Below are 21,634 nucleotides of genomic sequence, written 5' to 3'. Positions count from 1 at the left end.
ATTTGTGAGGGTAATGTGGCTATAGAATGGAGTTAGCTGTGATGATTAAGTGTAGAGAATTTGACACAAATAAGTATTGGTTCCTTCCTGGGGTAGATTATTAAAATGGCTATAATTCTTCTCCCTGTGTACCCACATCCTTTCCAATGTGACTTTTCAGCTCCTTCCATTGAGTGATGAAGTCTATTTCTCTACTTCTTGGATCTGGACTGTACTGGGACTTGCTTTGGTCAATAGAATGTACAAAAGGTACATTGTGTTGGTTCTAAGCCTAGGCCTGAAGAAGCTTTGCAAACTTCCACTGTTTCTCTGGGAACCTTGCGATGAGAACAGACCCAGGCTAACCTGCTTGGAGGTGAGAGGACACATGAGCAGAGATAGGACATCCTAGACCAGCCATCTCCAAGTTAATCTGCTGTCTGCATATGCGTGAATGAGCCTAGTCAATGTCAGCCAATGCCCATCTGATCCCAGTTCAAAATGCTGATGCACAGAATCAAAAATTAAATAAATTGTTGTTTTAACTCACAAAATTTTGAGGTCATTTGTTACACAGCAAAAACTAACTCATAATTCCCTCCCCATGAGCTCTGGGTTGGCAAAGAGCATGATTTATTTATTTATACTTCTTTCCCAGGACCTGCAACCCCATCTGTGCCCATAATATGCCAAGGACAAGATGGAGAAAGAGAAAGAATTGTTGGGAATTGTTGCTTTGTCATAAGTTGGGAACTCACCCTGAGTCAGATCCATTGCCACACAGTAAGGGATCAGAAGTGCCTCGCTTGTTTATGTAGATATCTGCTGAAGAAAGGAAGAAAAGAAAGCCTCACAGATGGTTCTGAACCCTCCAACCCAAGCCTTGTGTGGTGAATGCAACACTCCCAAGTCTTCCAAAGTAAGCTCCTTTGGCTACAGGTACTCAGTGGGCATACTGGGCCACATAGAAGGTGAAAAGTCACATCTGAAAAGAGAAGAGCTGAGCAGTGACTTCGGCTCTCTGTCTCCCCCAGCAGAGGTAGAATGACTTGTCTGTAGATTTATGGTTCATTTCCTTGCAAGAGGGATGCTGAGCAACAGGAAATAGAATACCCAAAAGTAAAACACAACTCAAGAGAAGCATTTTGGCGGGAAAGGGAAATCAAAATATACGTCTATACACACACACACAGGGGTTCCATATCCCCTGTACCTATATGGTACCAAGGTTCCAACCAGACCTTGATCCCTATGGAAGAAACTCCACTCACGTTTTCTGTGAGATGAGTAGTTGGTTGTCCCATTGACAGCCATATCATTCTTGACACATTTATTCTTGAGGTTGCCCTTGAAGAGTTGCAGCCCCACCAAGGCAAAAACACTTAGGCAGAAGATGGTGAGGATGGTCACATCAGCCAGTTTCTTCACTGAGTTAATCAGGGCCCCCACAATGACCTTCAGGCCTGTGGGAAGATGACAGTGGATGAGGGAGCACACACAGAGCACACATCTTCATCTTAACCATCCTCCCTCATCTCTACATACAGGAGTGAAGTATATACACACTCCAGGGCAGTTCCAAGACCTTTCCCATCCGAAGCTTACATTTACCTGAGAGGCAGGCAGTTAGGCAGGGGCTATTCTCATTATAAAGACGATGCAACTGAGACCCAGGCAATAAATTTTTTATCATCTTGAAGCTAATAAAATTCCTGACACTAGCAACTCAATTTAAATAATTTATGCTGAGTACCTACTTTTTCAGGCACTGTGCTAGGCATGAAGCTACTAACTTCACCCCAGTGATTTGGCATCTGTCTTTCTGCATGCATCTCTCAGTTCTGGGAGGCAGCTTGAAACTCGGGACACATGAACCTCACTCTGTGTGTGTGTGTGTTTGTGTGTGTGTGTGTGTGAGAGAGAGAGAGAGAGAGAGAGAGACATGCAAGAAAGATAGAGTGAAACAAAAATAGACCAAGAGAAAGAAAAAGACAGAGGCACAGAGAAACAGAGAGGTGAGTTTTGCAATAGAGAGAGACTGTAAGAAACACTGAGACAGTCACTGGGGCATAAATAGAACTTGTGCCAAGCACAGCTGGCAGCAAAGAAGGATACACCTGCTTGTTTAAGGAGGGATGATTTGTTGCTCTGGTAAGTAAAATCAACTTCTTTGGAAGAGCAGCTTCACAGGTAGCAGAAAGAACTCTAACCAGGGAAGCAATTTAGGATTTATTTTTGGTTAGTCATTTTGGTCACCAAATAATCCACTGAGCACTACATGTGTCAGTCCCTGGGCTGGGAGCTGAGTGATGGCTAAGGCAGCAGCATGTTGAGTGCTGTTATCTGAAAATTGAGGGGAAAGTCCATAGCATTACTGAGCAGATGGGCACACAGGGGAGCAGCCCTTAACTGAAGTTCCACAGGTAGGAATGGGGTGGGTGGAGTGTGAGAAAGGTGGAAAAAAACAGGGAGGAGGTAAAACCTTGGCAGAGCCATGAGGAATGAGTGTGAGTTGAGTAAAGAGAGGAGGAAGGATATCCCAGAAGAAGGGGCAGCACAGTTGAAGGCTAGGAGGTGAGCAACGGTGTGGAGTATTTGCGGAACCATAGGTGGATTCCAGAGCACGGTGAGAGGTGCAGAGAGGTGAGAGATGAGGCAGAAGAGGCAGTATGGACAGACCAGGTCTTGCAAAGAAGACTCAGGGTCTTCCCAGTTGAGAGTAAGTGAGAGATATGAAGGGGCAGGACCAGGGCTGTCTTCATGAAGAAGTATGTCCGGTGGAAGTTGGCAGAGAGTTTCCAATCTTTCCCTGCAGAGCCAGACAAGAAATGGTAGAAAAGACTTCCACTCTAGAATGGGTGTTTCTGTTTACAGATGAGAGAACGAATGCTCGGGGTGAGAGGAGAGAACCCATCAGGCCACAAAGGAGAAGTGCTGAGTCCCATTTCAGAAAGTTTGCCTTGTCTCTGGCCTCCCCATCCTCACCATCAACCTCATGGGGGATGAAGAGTAGTCGCTGGGCTACTGGTGACAGTGGAGATCTTAGAGGTCCCATACAATGAGCTTTGATGGACTACTTTTGTTTCTGAATTCTCAGTAATCAAGAATTGCCTAATTCTTTTTTCCTCTGGGTGTCTAAAGACAGGATTTTAGACCTCCGGAAATAGTGAAGATACTGGGACTGCTTTCTCCCTTCCTCACCATTTCCAAGTTTAATCATTTAGTTTAAGGTATAAATAAAAATTCAACTGGGGGGGTCTTGCCTGAATCCCACAACCAGAAGAGAAAGTGAAGACATGTCCCTCCTGTTATGTATTGATTATGAGGCCATGTGGTATGTGGGAAGAGCACTGGCCTAGGAGTTGGGACAATAGGCTCTCCAGGTCACACTGTCTCTTACTAGTGATGAGGCCTTGGGTTCATGTTTCCTATATTCCAGGCCTCAGTTCCTTTGTCTTGTAAATGGGGACAACAGTCCTTGCCCTGGAACCTTACAGGGCTCTTGTGAAAATTAAAGAAGGGAGGTTAGGCTGTGAAAACTAACATATGCTCTGTGAATAAATGTGCTGGTTCAAGCAGCTCACCTGGGATCACAGAAACTGTTTTTAATGCTCTAAGAACTCTGAATGTCCGCAGGCCTGAGATCCCACGGAGATCTATTGCTGTGCCAATATATCTGTAGGACCAGAAGTTAGTCAGCATCTCTGCAAGCAAGGGTCCTGGGGATGCATGCAGCATAAATAAGGACAACTTGGGGTATCATTAGCCTAGAGAGCATGCAGAACGGACACTTAGAATCTAGTGACACTGCCATCTATAGACTGACACTGACACTGATTTCATTAGTGTAACATTTTTCAGAGTGGACCCTTTGAGAAGATGCATTGTGATCTAGGCAACACTGCATGTGGATGGATCTTCAAACACGGGGGTTTGACTAACCAGTCTCCTCAGACACTGATTTCTCAGGAGGAGACCTCCATGTCAGGAGAGTACAAGGCTGAGCCTTGTCTGATCCACTGTGACAGGCTAACTATCATCTCAGATTTGAGGTCTTTGACATCTCTTCATGGGCACGGGACTAATATTGGAAAACAATGCCCAAAGCAGTACTCCGTGGCAAGAAAACCCCAGGCCATACAATTCCAAATGAGGAAGCTGAACTGAGATGAAGAACCATCTTCAAAGTGTGAGCCTGGATACACCCATAAGCCCCACATGGACACACATGCAAAGCTTTTTATTTTATTTTATTTCAATGATTTTGAGGGAACAGGTGGTGTTTGGTTACATGAATACATTCTTTATCTGTATTTCAACAGTTTTGGGGGAACAGGTGGTGTTTGGTTGCACAGAAAATTCTTTAATGCTGATTTCTGAGATTTTGGTGCACCCATCACCCAAACAGTGTATGCTGTACCCAGTGTGTAGTCTCTTATCCCTTACCTTCCTCTCACCCTTCCCCACAAGTTCCCAAAGTCCATTATGTCATTGTTATGCCTTTGCATCCTCATAGCTTAGCTCCTTCTTGTAAGTAAGAACATACGATGTTTGGCTTTCCATTCCTGAGTTACTTCACTTAGAATAATGGTCTCCAACTCCATCCAGCTTGCTGCCAATGCCATTCTTTCATTCCTTTTTACCACTGAGTAGTATTCCATGGTGTGTATACACCACATTTTCTTTATCCACTTGTTGGTTGATGGGCATTTAGGCTGGTTCCATATTTTTGCAATTGCAAACTGTGCTGCTATAAACATACATATGTTTTCATATAATGGCTTATTTTCCTCTGGGTAGATACCCAGTAGTGGGATTGCTGGATCAAATGGTAGTTCTACTTTTAGTTCTTTAAGGAATCTCCATAATGTTTTCCTTAGTGGTTGTACTAGTATACATTCCCACCAGCAGTGTAAAAGTGTTCCCTTTTCATTATATTCATGCCAACATCTATCATTTTTTGATTATGGCCATTCTTGCAGGAGTAAGGTTGTCTCATGGTGGTTTTAATTTGCATTTCCCTGATAATTAATGATGCTGAGCATTTTTTTCCTGTTTGTTGGCCATTTGTATATCTTCTTTTGAGAATTGTGTATTCTTGTCCTTTGCCTACTTTTGGATGGGATTTTTTTTCTTGCTGATTTATTTGTGTTTCTTGTAGATTCTGGATAATCATTTTTTGTTGGATACATAGATTGCAAAGATTTTCTCCCATCTTACGGGTTGTCTGTTTACTTGGATGGTTATTTCTCTTGCTGTGCAACAGCTTTTTAGTTTAATTAGATCCCATCTATTTATTTTGTTTTGTTGGATTTGCTTTGGGACCTTGGTCATGAACTGTTTGCCTAAGCCAATGTCTAGAAGAGTTTTTCCAATGTTATCTTCTAGAAATTTTATAATTTCAGGTCTTAGATTTAAGTCTTTTATCCATCTTGAATTGATTTTTGTATGAAGTGAGAGATGAAGATTCAGTCTCTTTCTTCTACATGTGCCTTGCTAATTATCCCAGCACCATTTGTTGAATAAGGTGTCCTTTCCCCACTTTATGTTTTTGTTTGCTTTTTCAAAGATCAGTTGGCTGTAAGTATTTGGCTTTATTTCTGAGTTCTCTATTCTATTCCATGGGTCTATGTGCCTATTTTTATACCAGTATCATGCTGTTTTGGTAGCTATAGCCTTGTAGTATAGTTTGAAATCAGCTAATGTGATACCTCCAGATTTTGTTCTTCTTGCTTAGTCTTGCTTTGGCTATGTGGATTCTTTTTTGGTTCCATATGAATTTTAGGGTTGTTATTTCTGTTTCTGTGAAGAATGATGATGGTACTTCAATGGGAATTGCATTGAATCTGTAGATTGCTTTTGGCAGTGTGGTCATTTTCACAATATTGATTTTATCCATCTGTGAGCATGGAATGTGTTTCCATTTGTTTGTGTCATCTATGATTTATTTCAGCAGTGTTTTGTAGTTTTCCTTGTAGAAAGCTTTCACCTTTTTGGTTAGGTATAGTCCTAAGAATTTTTTTTTTTTTTTTTTTTTTTTTGCAGCTGTTGTAAAAGGGATTGAGTTCTTGATTTGTTTCTCAGCTTGGTTGCTGGTGGTGTACAGTAGTGCTACTGATTTGTATACATTGTTTTTGTATCCCAAAACTTTACTGAATTCATTTATTAGATCGAGGAGCTTTTTGGATGAGTCTTTAGGGTTTCCTAGGCATACAATCCTATCATTGTTGAACAGCAACAGTTTGACTTCCCCTTTACTGATTTGGATTCCCTTTATTTATTTCTCTTGTCTGATTGCTCTGGCTAGGACTTCCAGTACTATGGGGGATAGAAATGGTGAAAGTGGGCATCCTTGTCTTGTTCTCATTCTCAGGGGGAATGCTTTCAACTTTTCCCTGTTTGGTATAATGTCGGCTCTGGGTTTGTCACAGGTAGCTTTTATTACCTTGAAGTATGTCCCTTCTATGCCAATTTTGTTGAGGGTTTTAATCATAATGGGATGCTGGATTTTGTCAAATGCTTTTCCTGCATCTATTGAGAAGATCATGTAATTTTTTGTTTTAATTCGGTTTATGTGACGTACAGCATTTATTGACTTGTGTAGGTTAAATCATCCCTACCTCCCTGGTATGAAATCCCCTTGATCATGGTGTATTGTCTTTTCGATATGTGTTGGATTCAATTAGCTAGCATTTTGTTGAGGATTTCTGCATCTTTGTTCATCAGGGATACTGTCTGTAGTTCTTTTGTAAATATCCTTTTTTGGTTTTGTTATCAGGGTGATACTGGCTTCATAGAGTGATTTAGGAGGATTCCCTCTTTCTGTATCTTTTGGAATAGTTTCAATAAAATTGGTACCAATTTTTCTTTGAATGTCTGATAGGATTCAGCTGTGAATCCCGTCTGCTCCTGGACTTTTTTTTCTTGGAAAGTTTTGAATTACTGTTTCAATCTTGCTACTTGTTATTGGTCTGTTTAGCGTTTCTATCACTTTCCGATTTAATCTAAGAGGGTTGTATATTTCCAGGAATTTATCCATCTCCTCTAGATTTTCTAGTTTGTGCAAATAAAGGTGTTCATAGTAGCCTTGAATTTTTTTTTTTTTTTTTTTTTTTTTTGTATTTCTGTGGTATCAGTTGTAATGTCTCCCATTTCATTTCTAATTGAGCTTATTTGGATCTTCTCTCTTCCTTTCTTGGTTAATCTTGTTAATGGTCAATCAATTTTGTGTATCTTTTAAAGAACCGGCTTTTGTTTCACTTATATTTTGTATAATTATTATTTTTTGTTTGAATTTCATTTAGTCCTGCCCTGATCTTTGTTATTCCTTTTCTTCTGCTGGGTTTGGGTCTGTTTTGTTCTTGTTTCTCTAATTCCTTGAGGTGTGATCTTAGATTATCAATTTGTCCTCTTTCATACTTTTTGATGTAGGTATTGAATGCTATGAGCTTTCCTCTTAGCACTGCTTTTGCTGTATCCCAGAGGTTTTGATAAGTTGTGTGATTGCTGTCATTCAGTTCAAAAAATTTTCAAACTTCCATCTTGATTTCATTGTTGACCCAAAGAGCTTTCAAGAGCAGATTGTTTAGTTTTCATGTATTTGTATAGTTTTGTGGGTTCTTTCGGAGTTAACTCCCAGGTTTATTTGACTGTGCTCTGAGAGGATACTTGACATAATTTCTACTTTCTTAAATTTATTGAAATTTGTTTTGCTATCTGTCATGTGGTCTACCTTAGAGAATATTCCATGTGCTGATGAATAGAAAGTATATTCTGCAGTTGGGGGGTAGAATGCTCTGCAAATATCTGTTAAGTCCATTTGTTCTAGGTTATAGTTTAAGTTCATTGTTTCTTTGTTGACTTTCTGTCTTGATGACCTGTCTAGTGCTGTCAGTGGAGTATTGATCCGCCACTATTATTGTATTGCTATCTATCTCATTTCTTAGGTCTAATAGTAATTGTTTTATAAATTTGGGAGCTCAATGTTAGGTGCATATGTATTTAGAATTATGATCTTTTTCCATTGGACTAATTATTTTATCATTATATAATGTCCCTATTTGTCTTTTTAAATGCATGGAATATCTTTCCCCCTCTCTTTACCTTAAGTTTATGTGGCTTCTTATGTGTTAGGTGAGTCTCTTGAAGACAGCAGATATTTGGTTAGTGGATTTTCATCCTTTCTGCCCTTCTGTGTCTTTTAAGTGGATCATTTAGGGCATTTACATTCAACGTTAATATTGAGATGTGAGGTAATGTTCTATTCATTATGCTAGTTGTTGGCTTAATTTATTTTTTTATTGTGTTATTGTTTTATAGGTCCTGTGATATTTATGCTTTAAGGAGGTTCTATTTTGGTGTATTTTAAGTTTTTATTTCAAGATTTAGAATTCCTTTTAGCATTTCTTGTAGTGCTGGCTTGGTAGTGGCAAATTCCCTCACCATTCGTTTGTCTGAAAAAAAAAAACTTTATCTTTTCTTCACTTATGAAGCTTAGTTTAACTGGATACAATATTCTTGGCTGGCACTTATTTTATTTCAGGAGGCTAAAAATGGGACCCTAATCTCTTCTGGCTTTCAAGGTTTCTGTTGAGAAATCTGCTGATAATCTAATTGGTTCTCCTTTATAGGTTATCTGAGGCTTTTGTGTCACAGCTCTTAAGATTCTTTGTCTTGACTTTAGATAACCTGATGTTTATTTGCCTAGGTGATGATCTTTTTTGAGATGCATTTCTGAGGTATTCTTTCAGTTTCTTGTATTTGGATGTCTATATTTCTAACAAGGCCAAAGAAGTTTTCCTCAATTAGTCCCTCAAATAAGTTTTCCAAACTTTTAGATTTCCTTCTTCCTTGGAAACACCCATTATTGTTAGGTTTGGTTGTTTCACATAATCCCAAATTTCTTGGCTGCTTTGTCACTTTTTTTTATTTCTTTTTTTTGTGTGTCTCAGTTTGGGTCAATTTAAAAGCTTTGTCTTTGAGCTCTGAAGTTCTTTCTTCTACTTGTTCTAGTCTATTGTTGAAACTTTCCACTGCATTTTATATTTCTCTAACTGTGTCTTCCATTTCCAGAAATTGTGATTATTTATTCTTCATATCTATTTATCTAGAGGATTTTCCATCCATATCCTGTTGTTTTAAAATTTCTTTAAGTTAGTTTTATTTTATCTGGTATCTCCTTGAATCACTTAATATTCTTTTTTTTTTTTTTGAGACGAAGATGGAGTTTCGCTCTTGTTGCCCAGGCTGGAGTACAATGACACAATCTCGGCTCACGACAACCTCTGCCTCCCAGGTTCAAGTGATTCTCCTGCCTCAGTCTCCTGAGTAGCTGGGATTACAGGCATGCACCACCACACCCAGCTAATTTTGTATTTTTCAGTAGAGACTGAGTTTTTCCATGTTGGCTCCAGGCTGGTCTCAAACTCCTGACCTCAGGTGATCTGCCCACCTCGGCCTCCCAAAGTGCTGGGATTACAGGCGTGAGCCACTGTGCCCAGCCCTGAATTCTTTATCTGGCAATTCAGATATTTCTTATTGGTTTGGATCCATTGTTGGGGAGCTAGTTTGATCTTTTGAGGGGTGTTATTAAACTCTCTTTTGTCATATTACCAGAATTGCTTTTCTGGTTCCTTCTCATTTGAGTAGACTATTTCAGTGAAAAGATCTGGAACTGAAGGGCAACATGGTGTTCAGATTCTTTTGTTTCATGGGTGATCTCTTGATGTGGTGCTCTCCCCATTCCCCTGGGGATGGGGCTTCCTGAGAGCTGGACTGCAGTGATCATTATTGCTCTTCTGGGCCTAGCCACACAGCGGGGCTGCGAGGCTCTGGGGTGGTGCTGGGAAATGTCTGCAAAGAGTCCTGTGATGTGATTGATCTTGAAGTCTCCCAGTCATGGATATCAGCATCTGTTCTGGTGAAGGTGGCAGATGAATGAAGTAGAGTCTGTGAGAGTCCTTGGTTGTAGATGGGTTTAGTGTGCTGGCTTTCTTGAATGCTAGCTATGTTAGCTGTGAAGATGTCACATGGACAGACTCAGGACGTCTGGTTAGCCAGGATATTGCAGGCAGCGCAATTGGCTATTGTTTTCTTCCTCCTGGGATCAAAGTTATTCTGTCATGAGTTGCTTTAATGGCCTGAGTCGGTTGGCCTCCAGTCGGTAGGTGATGCTTTCAATAGAGCACTAGCGCATTAGTAGAAGGCGGATCTGAGCTCACCCTAAGTTGGCCAGGGTAAATGTTTTAGTTTCTCAGGTGATGAGCAGGGCCATAAAGCTTCCAAGAGTTTCTGTGTTTTGTGTTCTGCTACCAAGGCAGGTAGGAAAATACCATCAGGTGGGGGCAGGGGTAGGCGAGTCTGGACTCAGACTCTTCTTGGGTGGGGGTTGCTGTGGCCACTGTGGGGTAAGGGAGTTGGTTCTCAGGCCAATGGGGCTGTGCTCCAGAGGGAATTTTGGCTGCCTCTGCTGTGCCACAGAGTTTTCCAGGGAAGTGGGGGATAGCTGGTAGCGAGAGGCCTCGCCTAGCGGTCATGTAGTTGGTGAGGCTGGTCTTGCTCCTGCGGTGCCCCACTCAGACCTTGCCCCAGGCTATGAGCTTCCCCACTGAGAAAGAAAGCATGACTTTTGTACCTCATCCCTCCCCGTCTGCTTGCAGTTCCCATTTGTCCGCTGGATTCTGCTCAAGAAAATTTGTGACCAGTTGAAATTATTGCTAATTTTAGTTGAAGTTTCTTTCACCCTGTGACCCCCTCCCTGATTCCACTGGCTGCCTTCCCCAAGGGCCCCTGTGAGATATAGTCAGGGATGGATTCCCTGGCCTCAAGCTGGAGACTGGGAGTGCCTACAAGGCACTTTCCTCTGCTGCTTCTACTTTTATATTTTGTGGGCTCCCTAAATTTATTTACGTTCCAGATAAGGGTAAATTCTTCTCCTGTCATCTGGATTTTCAGATTCCCCAGTCGGGATGTGTGTTTGGAGGCAGGTTTCCCCCCCTCACACTTTGGGAGCTCACAGTTTTTCACCTGTCTTGTAGAATTTGCAGCAGTGTGCCACTTATTTAAAAGGATCTGTGAATTCTTTCAGTTCTCCTGGTATATTCCTGCAGTGGTTCTTGGAGCAAACGTTCATGGGTGAGTATCCACACACTGTCCAAGTGGGACCTGCATGTTAGCCCTGTCTCCTACCCACCATTTTGTTCCCTCTTCTCTCACGCATGCAGATCTGCACAGAGAATTACTCACGCCAGGGTAATGACGCTAAAATCCAACCAGTTCCAAGGATCTCTCAGGTACGTGAACTCATTTAGACAAAATCCTCTTGCCAGTATCTTTATCAAGGCTTCAAAGGTGTAAATGACGGTGAAGACATACCTGGGAAGGAGGGTAGAAAAGGAGCATCAACTGTGCCATGGAGAGTACTCAGGGGGTTCCTTCTGCTTCCAGGAGGGAGGGATGAGCTTCTGTGATTGCTCCAAGAAAAAACATGCAAAGAATATCACCAAGGTGATGAGGGGGAAGAAGGTAAGGCAAGGAAACAAGACACAGACTGAGGAAAAAGGAAGGGCCACACAAATAGATGGAGTGGGGAGGGATGTGTGTGGCTGGGACAGCCAGCAGCTTCTGCTGTTCTGGGGTTAGGCAGAGGGCAGTAGCGGGTGAAGAGCAAGGATTCTCCTGTTCTATGTCTGCCAGGGCCTCCCTACCCTGCAGGAAACTGGAGGCTCGTCTAAAAACTCCCAGTTTTTAGAGACTGGAGGGCAGACTGATGAGAGGTAACTGACAGAGCAGACCTAAGAAAGCTGAAAACTGGCTGAAGCAGGGAATACCCAGAAGCAAGCCAAGCTGTACCGCAGAGTCCCAGAACTGCTTGGAATGTAGAGATGCTAAGTATCTCTGAAAGCAAGGTTTGGGGGAGGGTGATAAGTAGGGCTGAAAGAACTGTTTGAAAGTTTTACAAGAACCAGTTGGGCTTTCTAGATGCTTCCTTAAAGCATCCATTCAGTGAGAAACTGCTTCTGCTCCAGCAATGGATTAGATGCTCATTTTCTTAAGAGTTGAAGAAGAGGGAAAGAGTTGCATACTGAAAAATGTACATAAAGAAAAGTTTACATACTGAAAGGCAAACAACTCCCCTCCCTATTCACTTCTGTCCCTCATTAAGTTTCCAGAAGATAGTCAGGTTTAGAGCCCATGAAGATGCTACACTTTTAACATGAGCAGCCAGCCAGGGAGCAACAGGAATTTGAAGGATGCTTCTGACACCAGAAACCAAAGCAACCAAACAACTGAAAAAAAAAAAAAAGAAGAAGAAAGAAAAGAAAAAGAGACAATACAGAGGGCAGAAGAAAAGTTAGAGAAATAAAACTGTATTGGCCAGGCACAGTGGCTCACGCCTGAAATCCCAGCACTTTGGGAGGCCTAGGCTGGCGGATCACAAGGTCAGGAGATCGAGACCATCCTGGCTAACATGGTAAAACCCTGTCTCTACTAAAAATACAAAAAATTAGCCAGGCAGAGTGGCAGGCCCCTGTAGTCCCAGCTACTCAGGAGGCTGAGGCGGGAGAATGGCGCGAACCCGGGAGGCAGAGCTTGCAGTGAGCGGAGATATCACGCCACTGAGCTCCAGCCTGGATGACAGAGCAAGACTCCATCTCCAAACAAACAAACAAACAAACAAACAAACAAACAAACAAAAGGTACCTATATTTTTAGAGAGTTAAGAGGTAAGAAGAGGTTCCACATATAGAACAAGAACAGAAGGCCATAAAAAGTACCTTCAAAGAAAAAATGGAATAGGAGGACTTGTAAATAAAGTTTTGGAAATCTCACAGAAAGTGGAACAAAAAAGCAAAAATGGATAAGAATAATAAAAAGTTTGAAAATTAGAGAATCAGACTAGGAGGTATATTGTTTGACTAATAGGAGGGCTAGAAAGAAATTAGAAGACAATGAGCAAGGCCTTCAAAATTAAGAGGAAAATAACTTCTAATACAGAAGTCTTTCCCTAGCCAAACTGTCAAAGAAGAAGGTAGAATATATGAAGTCTTGGGAAATTTACTTCTTAATCACCCTTATAATAAAGTTACTAGAAGCTGGGCATAGTGGTGTGTACCTGTAGTCCTAACTACTTGGGAGGTTGAGGCAGGAGGATCACTAGAACCCAGGAGTTTGAGGCCAACAGCCTGGGCAACATAGAGAGACTTTGTCTTAAAAAAAAAGTTACTAGAGGATATTCTCCATCCAAACAAGAAGCATATATGCGATCCAGGGAAGAGGCAAAAGGAATCCAAAAAAAGGATGAAGAAGAAAAAATATCTAGAAAACAGCTGTGCATCAGGCCTAGAAAACATCTAGGTCAGAATGAGGCAGAAGATGAAGTACTCCAGCAGTGATTTCCATAGGAAAAAAATGATACACATGCACCTGATGTGTGCAAATAAATTGAAGCAACAATTAAACATCTGGAGAAGAGTTTGGGAACAAATTAGGGATAAATAGAAAACTAAGCAAACAAAGAAACAAATCCTTATTAACTCCAGGGAAAGTAAAAACATTGTGCAAAAAGGAAATATAGTCAAAGTACACTGCATGACACAGCTGTAAACAGTGTTTACTTAGCAATGTAATGTAATTATATATGTAGTCAGACAATGGATATATTATCTGATGATCTAAGTGAAGATTATAATATAACTGTAACAGAAAGACGAGGGTGAGAGGAAATGAGTTTGTGTACGTGGCCTTAAGTTTGTTCTCATAATAGGAAGCCAATAAATAACATCAGAAATTGAAAAATGAAACATTAGTAGTATGAGTATCTTATTGGAGATAGGGAGGTGTCAGAAGACACAGGTAAAAAAAGCTAAAAGTGATGGCCTCTGGAAAGAAGAGATGAGAAAAATGAAATTGCTGCTTTTTTTGGTCAGAATCTTTATAAAACTCTGTGACCTTTTAAATCATGAACATATATGTCTTAAATAAAAGTAAAAGTCAAATTAAAAAGTGAATAATTTTTTTTCACATCTGTGAGAGGAGAAATCATGTTTGAAATCATAAAGAAATCTATATCTGGCTGCATAGCTGCTTGAGCTGTCAGCTTCCATATCTTGTTGGTTTCCCCCACACACTCTTTATGTTTTCTAAATTAGAAAATCTTAACTCAGAATTATAGGTTGTTGTGAAGCTTTGACAGATATTTCTGGTTTGTCAAATCAAACACAGACCCAGCAATTATGGAGAGAGTGCTCTCTAAAGACTATTTTCAGTGTTTCACCAGAAGGCAAGTGCTCCAGCTCAACAGCAGCTAATGGAGTTGCATCCTCTCTTTGGTGGTATTTGGCTCTGCAAGGTATTTTTCAATGTCCGGTTACAGCATTCGGATGTAATTTTTAATAAGCCGAGTGTGTTATTTCCTAAGTGCTTTTTCTGGTGAATGAAGACAATCATTGGGTATTGGGAAAAAGTCAAGCTTTCAGCCATTGAGGCACTTGCACCACTGATGTCTGATTGTTACGAATCCCAATATTCAGGCTCTGAAAGCAAGGATTCATAATATTCGAATTCTGAATGGATCACTGAGATACCCAACTTGTATTCATAAAAACGGTAATTAAAAAAATTTCATTCCTTATTTTTAAAACTCTGTGTAAGCCTTTCCTATTTGCCAGCCAAAGCAATTCAGTGTGGGAGAGCAGCCTCTCTTACTCACTTTTCATTTCAACCCAGTAGGTCAAAGAGATGTACACTAAGTGACCACAATCAGTTTGTATTCACAATTTCCACTGTGTACCTCAACAGCAAATCAGAATCTGGAGGCATACTACAGACCCCCAGCTGCGTTCTGTGAATAAGGTGTACACTAGCATTGGGATTTGGAAGCAGCATCTTCTATCTGGATAGTGATACCTTTCCTTGCTGACTTTGCGGCTGGATTTCTTCAACGGCAATTTAATGCCTTTCCTCTTTAAATAAAAAGTTTTGGTAAACTATGCATAATATACATAACATAACATTTACCACTTTCACCATTTTTAAGTACACAATTTAGTGGCATTAAGTACATTCAGTGTTGTGGAACCGTCACCACTATCTGTTTCCAAACTTTTTTATAATCCCAAACAGAAATGTACCCATTAAACAATAACTCCCCATTCCTCCTGTCTGGCAACTTCTACTCTACTCTCTGTCTCCATGAATTTGCCTGTTCTAGGTACCTACTAAAGGTGGAATCATGCAACGTTTGTTCTTTTGCGTTTGAGTTATTTTACTTAGCACGATGCTTCGTCAATGTTGTGGCATGTATCAGAATCTCATTCATTTTTAAAACTGAATGATATTCCATTGTTTACGTATATACTACATTTTTTAATCCATTCATCTGTTGACGGACATATTTGGCTATTGTGAATAATGCTGCTACAAACATTAGTGCATAAGCCAACATACCTTTTAAAGTCTGTTTCATATTTTCAAACTAATTTTTAATTATACCAGAAAGCTCTCCTTTTAAAATTAGCTTCATGATAAATAGAACAAAAAGTCACTGAGTCTTTCCCATATATATAGTGAACATATGCTGACAACTTATTTATTCATAGTTTTGTTCAACTATAAAATAAAATGTCTGCTCATATACGTAACAGTCATTGACTTTAAATGCCAGTCACATTATAAGGAATGCAATATTTCTGATTAAGGAATTATACCAATTGTTTTTCTTGTCTCTTTTCCAACTGCAATATTTGTAATTGATTTGGAAACTGGTTTCGTATCTTACCAGCAAGAGTGCAATTGTGCTTGTTTTTGATATGAGGATGAATGATGACTCTATAGTTTTGTTGTCTTCTCAACCTTTAACTTAAAATTTTCACAGTTTTATACTGGAAAGCCTTATTTTGTACTTGTAGTAGAGACAGTCAATTGGTTTAAAAGTGGGGTTGAAAAGCTTTATTGGAAAATAATATTGAAGTTTTGATCGCTTTATATCATTACTTGACAAAAATGTTAGCAGATAATAAACTGGGTGCTAGGACAAAAGGATCATTGGTCCAATAAAATTCAATTATCATTATTCATTGCCATGACTCCCATTTTCTTATATATTTTTGTCTGTTTTGGGGAGATTACCCACATCCATTGTCCACTTGTCTCATGACAAACATATTCATGCTTTATATTTTTACAATGGAGGCCATTCATTACTTATATTGTGACCTTATTTCACATTGTAGGATTTGTATTTCTATTTTTATCATTATTGTTAGGCTTCAGAAAACCACTTTCGAAGTGATGACTCCCTTTTTTTGAATTGTGGTGTTATGCAATGCGACAGTAACAATGGCAAATGCAAGTCTGACTAGTGTAAACAACCGTCAGGTGACAATAAAATACATTAGTCAAGATAAACTGCCTATAATTAACTCCATGTTAACCATTATGAATGAAATCAGTTTTTGAAGCACATGCACTGTTTTGAAAATACAAAAGTTAGAAATTCTATGAATACCATAATTAATCTTACATGTTAGATTTTAAAATTATATGTGCATAGAGATCCTTAGATCACTTGTTGAGAAACATTGTAGGAGATGGAGAGAGATGAATTGCTCTGCTAAACAAAGTAAGAATAAGTTGGAGTTCTCAGGGACAATTCAGGAGGGAGTTGGAACATCCCAAAGGGACAGTTTATGAAAGAAGATTACAGACCAGCCTCATTTAGCAAAATAGATAAAATGAAATACGGCAAATTGAATCCAGCGAAATCATCAGCTGGAACCATTAAAAATAGACTAGCAAATCTGTTAGTTTACAGATTTACTATATTAACAGATGAAAGACTATATGATAACCTCAATAAATATAAAAATACTGATAGAAGCCAACACCCATTAATGATGAAAATCTCAACAAACAAGAAATGGAAAAAATTTGATATAAAGAGTAATTATGAGACTCTCAGAAACATCGTAATAGTGAAACATTAGAAGCACACACTTTAAAATCTGGAGCAAAATAAATATGCTCACTGTCATAGCTTTGAATCAGAATCATGCTGAAGGTCCTGGCCAATTCAGTAAGACAGGAAAAATAAACAAATGGTATAAGAATCATAAAGGAAGAAACAAGTTTGTCATTATTTGCAGATAATATAACTGTTTAAATAGAAAGTCCAAGGGAATCTACAGAAAAATTTAACTTTAAGGAGCTCAGCAGGGTTGCTGGATGCAAAATCAATATATAGAAATTAATAATATTAAGATAGTTTAGCAATAATAAATATTCAACAGGGCAACCAAAATTGCAATGTACCTAGGAAAAAGACATAAAATGTTGTAGAAAAATATTAAAGAAAACCTGTATAAATTAAGAGATCTGCATACTGATGTGTGGGAAACCTTCGTATTATAAATGTGGTAATTCTTCCTGTGGTGATAAATAAATTTAGCGCATTACCAAACAAAGTTTCCACAGACTTGTAAGAAAAGAGCTGGAAAATACGACCCTTAAACTGATATGGAAAAGTAAAGAAACAAGAAGAACCAAAATAATTTTCAAGAAGACAAATAAGGAGGGGCATGTGAATCAACCAGGTTAAGTCTTACTATAGAGCGTTTTAATCCATGTGGTGTTGACTCAGGATGTGACAATGAGATTACTGGGAGAAACAGATTCCGTCAACATGGGAATCTGGTGCATGGCAGAAGCAGTGGTAGAAACCACTTGGGAAATGATGTATTGAAAATAATGTTGGAATAATCCATATGGAAAAGTATTGCAAGCCTATCTCATACCACACACATACAAAAATAAATTCTAGGAGATCAAAATACCTAAATGTAGAAAGGAAAACTGACTTTGAGGAGAAAACACAGAGTAATACCTTTATGGAATACTATATGGCAATAAAAAATGAATGAATTAGGTCTTCATGTATCCATTTGGGCATATCTCAAAAACATAATTTTAAAACATCAGATAAAGCACACATACAATATGATAACAGTTCCATAAATTTCAAAAGATACAAATCAATGCTTTATGCGTGCAGTGTTAAACACCCACTTCCCCGTCTGCAGTAGATGCAGTTTCATTTCACATGTTCTTTTCCAGGTGAGAAAACATTTATCTTCCCTACAACCAAATTGCTATAATTTGTCAAAGCTTTCCAGAATTTTGATATGGTTAGTGATGAGTGTCCAAAGGTCATCAAAGAGCCCCTTCAATGACTCTCTTAAACCAGGGCATGGGGAGAGTAGGAAAGTTCTGGTCTTGCCCTTCTTAACAATTTTTGACCCTCTGCTCTCTTCACCTTCTGGTGCCCAATCTGAGGAAGAACCTTTAGTTTCTTCCTAAGCAAAAAAGGGGATTAGAAAATGGAATATATATCTTTATCTTTCCACAAGCAGACAGATATGCAGGCATACAGAAAGGCATAGAGCCACCATTATCAGCAGGTAATCATGCAAAGCTAGTGTTTCAGCAAGGAATAATAGAAGGGAGGGAAGACAAGGAAAAAGTTTGTGTTAAGAACATGGCAATAAGATTGGTTTCTGATTCCTTACTGGCTACAATTTAATGCTTTTTCAAAAATATCCAGCATGATCTTTAGAGCCCCAGTCTATCCCAAGGACATTTATTCTCTTCCTCTGGGCTCTCAGCAACATAGGAAACAGCTAATGGCTATTATCAATTTGCATTTCAAAAAGAAAATCTAGTCTGATTATTTCCACGAGGCCAACGATGCTGAACATCATCCAATACCTGTCACACAAATCCCCAGGCTGGTGACCATATAGGTAGATTTGTATATGTTATATTTTTCATGGTGTGCATATAAAGGGAATTATGTCCATAATTCAGTTAATACAAAATCTCTTAAAGAATGGATTTGATAGTGGGAATGGAAAGGATCCAACTTTGGAAGACAATTTGGCAACATCTCAAAAATTAAAATGTACACCCTTTTGACCTGGCAATTCTACTTCTAGAAATTCATCCCTTAATTTTACTCATATTATGTGTACGAAGATATATGTGTAAGAATATTCACCAAAAAATTAATATATGGTGGCAAAATATGAGGATTATGTTAATTATGATAAACATGAATGTCTATCAATAGTAAGACAGTTAAATAAACTTTGCTTCATCCATGCAAATGAAATCTGTTCAGCTAATTTCTACAAAACAGCTGCTGCTGGGATTTTTTTGGGGATGTCATTGAATTTATAGACTAATTTGGGCAGCACTCACACTTTAACAATTGTGAATCTTCTAATCCAGTCACATGAGACATCCTTTAATTCATTTAGGTACTTCAAAATTTCTCTCAATAGTGCTTTATTTTTTTTTAGTATAAAGGTCTTGTGCATATTTTTAAAACAGCATTTGGATTTATTAGATCTACTGTTTTCTATTTTCTAATTTATTGCTTTTATAATTATTAACTTCTTTCTTTCATTTGTTATCCTTTTCTAGTTTTATGTTAGGTCTTTAAATAATTTCTTTTCAGCTTTTACTGATATAAATATTCTATGCTTTAGTGTTATGAATTATTCCCTGAATATGTATGTCTTTAACTGCACTCTCTAGGTTTTTATTAAACTGTTTTTTATCTTTTCTTCCCTAGAAATTATATAATTTTAGTTTGTAGTTTGTTTTTTGTCCAAGAGTTCTTTAAGAGAGATTTTTAAAAAGTTATCAAGTGGAAAGTCCTCTCATTTTATTAAATTTGGTTATTATTTTTTAACTTTTTTGCAATGTGGTCAGAGAATGTTTTCTATATTATTTCCACTTTCTGGAGCTTATTGAGGTTTTTGTCATGGCTTAATATTTGGTTTGATTTGTTTGTTTTTTTGAAAAGGATGTGCATTTTCTATTGTTAGGGAAGGTAGTTTGCTATATATTAATCAGATACATTATATTAATTATATTACTAGGTCATCTATAGCTTTACATACTTTTTAATACATTTGATCTGTTATTGGCTAAAATTAATTGAAAATTTCTATTCCCACAAGGTTTTAATTTATCTTCCTACTCTAATAATTTTTGATTTATAAATATTGTTGCCATCTTATTTGTTGCAAAGATATAGATTACTATTATGTCTTTAATATTAATATGTCCGTGCAATTTTTGTCCTATTTCATGCTTTTTGACCTAAATTCCACTTTCTATAATATTAAGATCATGGATACTGCTTTCTTTGTTTGCCTTTGCTTATGTCTTTCGAATTCTATAATTTTAACCTTTCTGTGTCACCATGAGGAGTACCTTTTTTATTCAACATAGAGTTGGGTATTGCTTTGTAATGTAATAGGCATTTTTAAAAATAGGTGCGTCAAATCCATTTATATTTATTGACATGACAGATTTGCTTAGTCTTAGCTTGTTTATATTATTTTATATGATGTATTTAGTTTTTAAAATATTAGGTTGGTACAAAAGTAATTGTGGTTTTTGCGTTGTTGAAATTTGCCGTTTGATATTGGAATACATTCTTAAATAAATGTGGCTATGTTATACATCATTTTAATGTTTATTTCTCACTTTATGTTTTTTTGTTAATGACTACTTGCTGTTTATTTTATATTTATTTTAGACTATGGAAATTATGTTACAGAAAAAGCAAATTCTAGCAATTTTCTTATTTGAGTTCAAAATGGGTTGTAAAGCAGCAGAGACAACTCAACATCAGCAATGCATTTGGCCCAGGAACTGCTAAAAAAGATACAGTGCAGTGGTGGTTCAAGAAGCTTTGCAAAGGAGAGAGCCTTGAAGATGAGGAGAGTAGTGGCTGGCCATTGGAAGTTGACAATGACCAGTTGAGAGCAATCATCGAAGTTGATCCTCTTACAACTACACAAGAAGTTGCCGAAGAACACAACGTGACCGTTCTATGGTCATTCGTCATTTGAAGCAAATTGGAAAGGTGAAAAAGCTCCATAAGTGGGTGCCTCATAAGCTAAGGAAAAATGTTTAAAAAATCATCATTTTGAAGTATTGTCTTCTCTTATTTATGCAACAAAAATGAACTATTTCTTAATCAGATTGTGATGTGCGATGAAAAGTGAATTTTACATGACAACTGGCAATGACCAGCTTGCTGGTTGGATTGAGAAGAAGCTCCAAAGCACTTCCCAAAGCCTAACTTGCACCAAAAAAAAGTCATAGTCACTGCTTGGTGGTCTGCTGCATGTCTGATCCACTATAGCTTTCTGAATCCCAGCAAAGCCATTACATCTGAGAAGTATGCTCAGCAAATCGATGAGATGCACAGAAAACTGCAAGGCCCAAAGCAAACATTGGTCAATAGAAAGGGCCCGTTCACTCTAATGGTAGTTTCTTTTGCTGTGCAGAAGCTCTTTAGTTTAATGAGATCCCATTTGTCAATTTTTGCTTTTGCTGCCATTGCTTTTGGTGTTTTAGACATGAAGTCCTTGCCCATGCCTATGTCCTGAATGGTATTACCTAGGTTTTCTTCTAGGGTTTTTATGGTATTAGGTCTAACATTTAAGTCTCTAATCCATCTTGAATTAATTTTCGTATAAGGAGTAAGGAAAGGATCCAGTTTCAGCTTTCTACTTATGGCTAGCCAATTTTCCCAGCACCATTTATTAAATAGGGAATCCTTTCCCCATTTCTTGTTTCT

At 38.4% G+C, this 21,634-nt stretch overlaps 1 protein-coding gene across 3 annotated transcripts in view; it reads right to left on the bottom strand.

The window, feature by feature from the left end:
• SCN10A (sodium voltage-gated channel alpha subunit 10) overlaps window positions 1–21,634 on the bottom strand; it is a 98,552-nt gene that overhangs the window by 63,083 nt on the left and 13,835 nt on the right. For all 3 annotated transcript variants that reach the window (XM_017849616.1, XM_017849617.1, XM_017849618.1), the window contains exons 4-7: window positions 11,224–11,352; window positions 3,564–3,655; window positions 1,251–1,442; window positions 738–804 (exon numbers count right to left, since the gene is read on the bottom strand). In XM_017849616.1, the coding sequence (XP_017705105.1) occupies window positions 738–804; window positions 1,251–1,442; window positions 3,564–3,655; window positions 11,224–11,352 (480 nt within the window). The remainder of the gene's footprint in view (window positions 1–737; window positions 805–1,250; window positions 1,443–3,563; window positions 3,656–11,223; window positions 11,353–21,634) is intronic.

The sequence above is a fragment of the Rhinopithecus bieti genome, unplaced genomic scaffold, assembly GCF_001698545.2.
Source record: "Rhinopithecus bieti isolate Rb0 unplaced genomic scaffold, ASM169854v2 scaffold_33121, whole genome shotgun sequence".
NCBI classification, from domain to species: Eukaryota; Metazoa; Chordata; class Mammalia; order Primates; family Cercopithecidae; genus Rhinopithecus; species Rhinopithecus bieti.
This window is presented reverse-complemented; position numbering and strand designations above follow the sequence as displayed.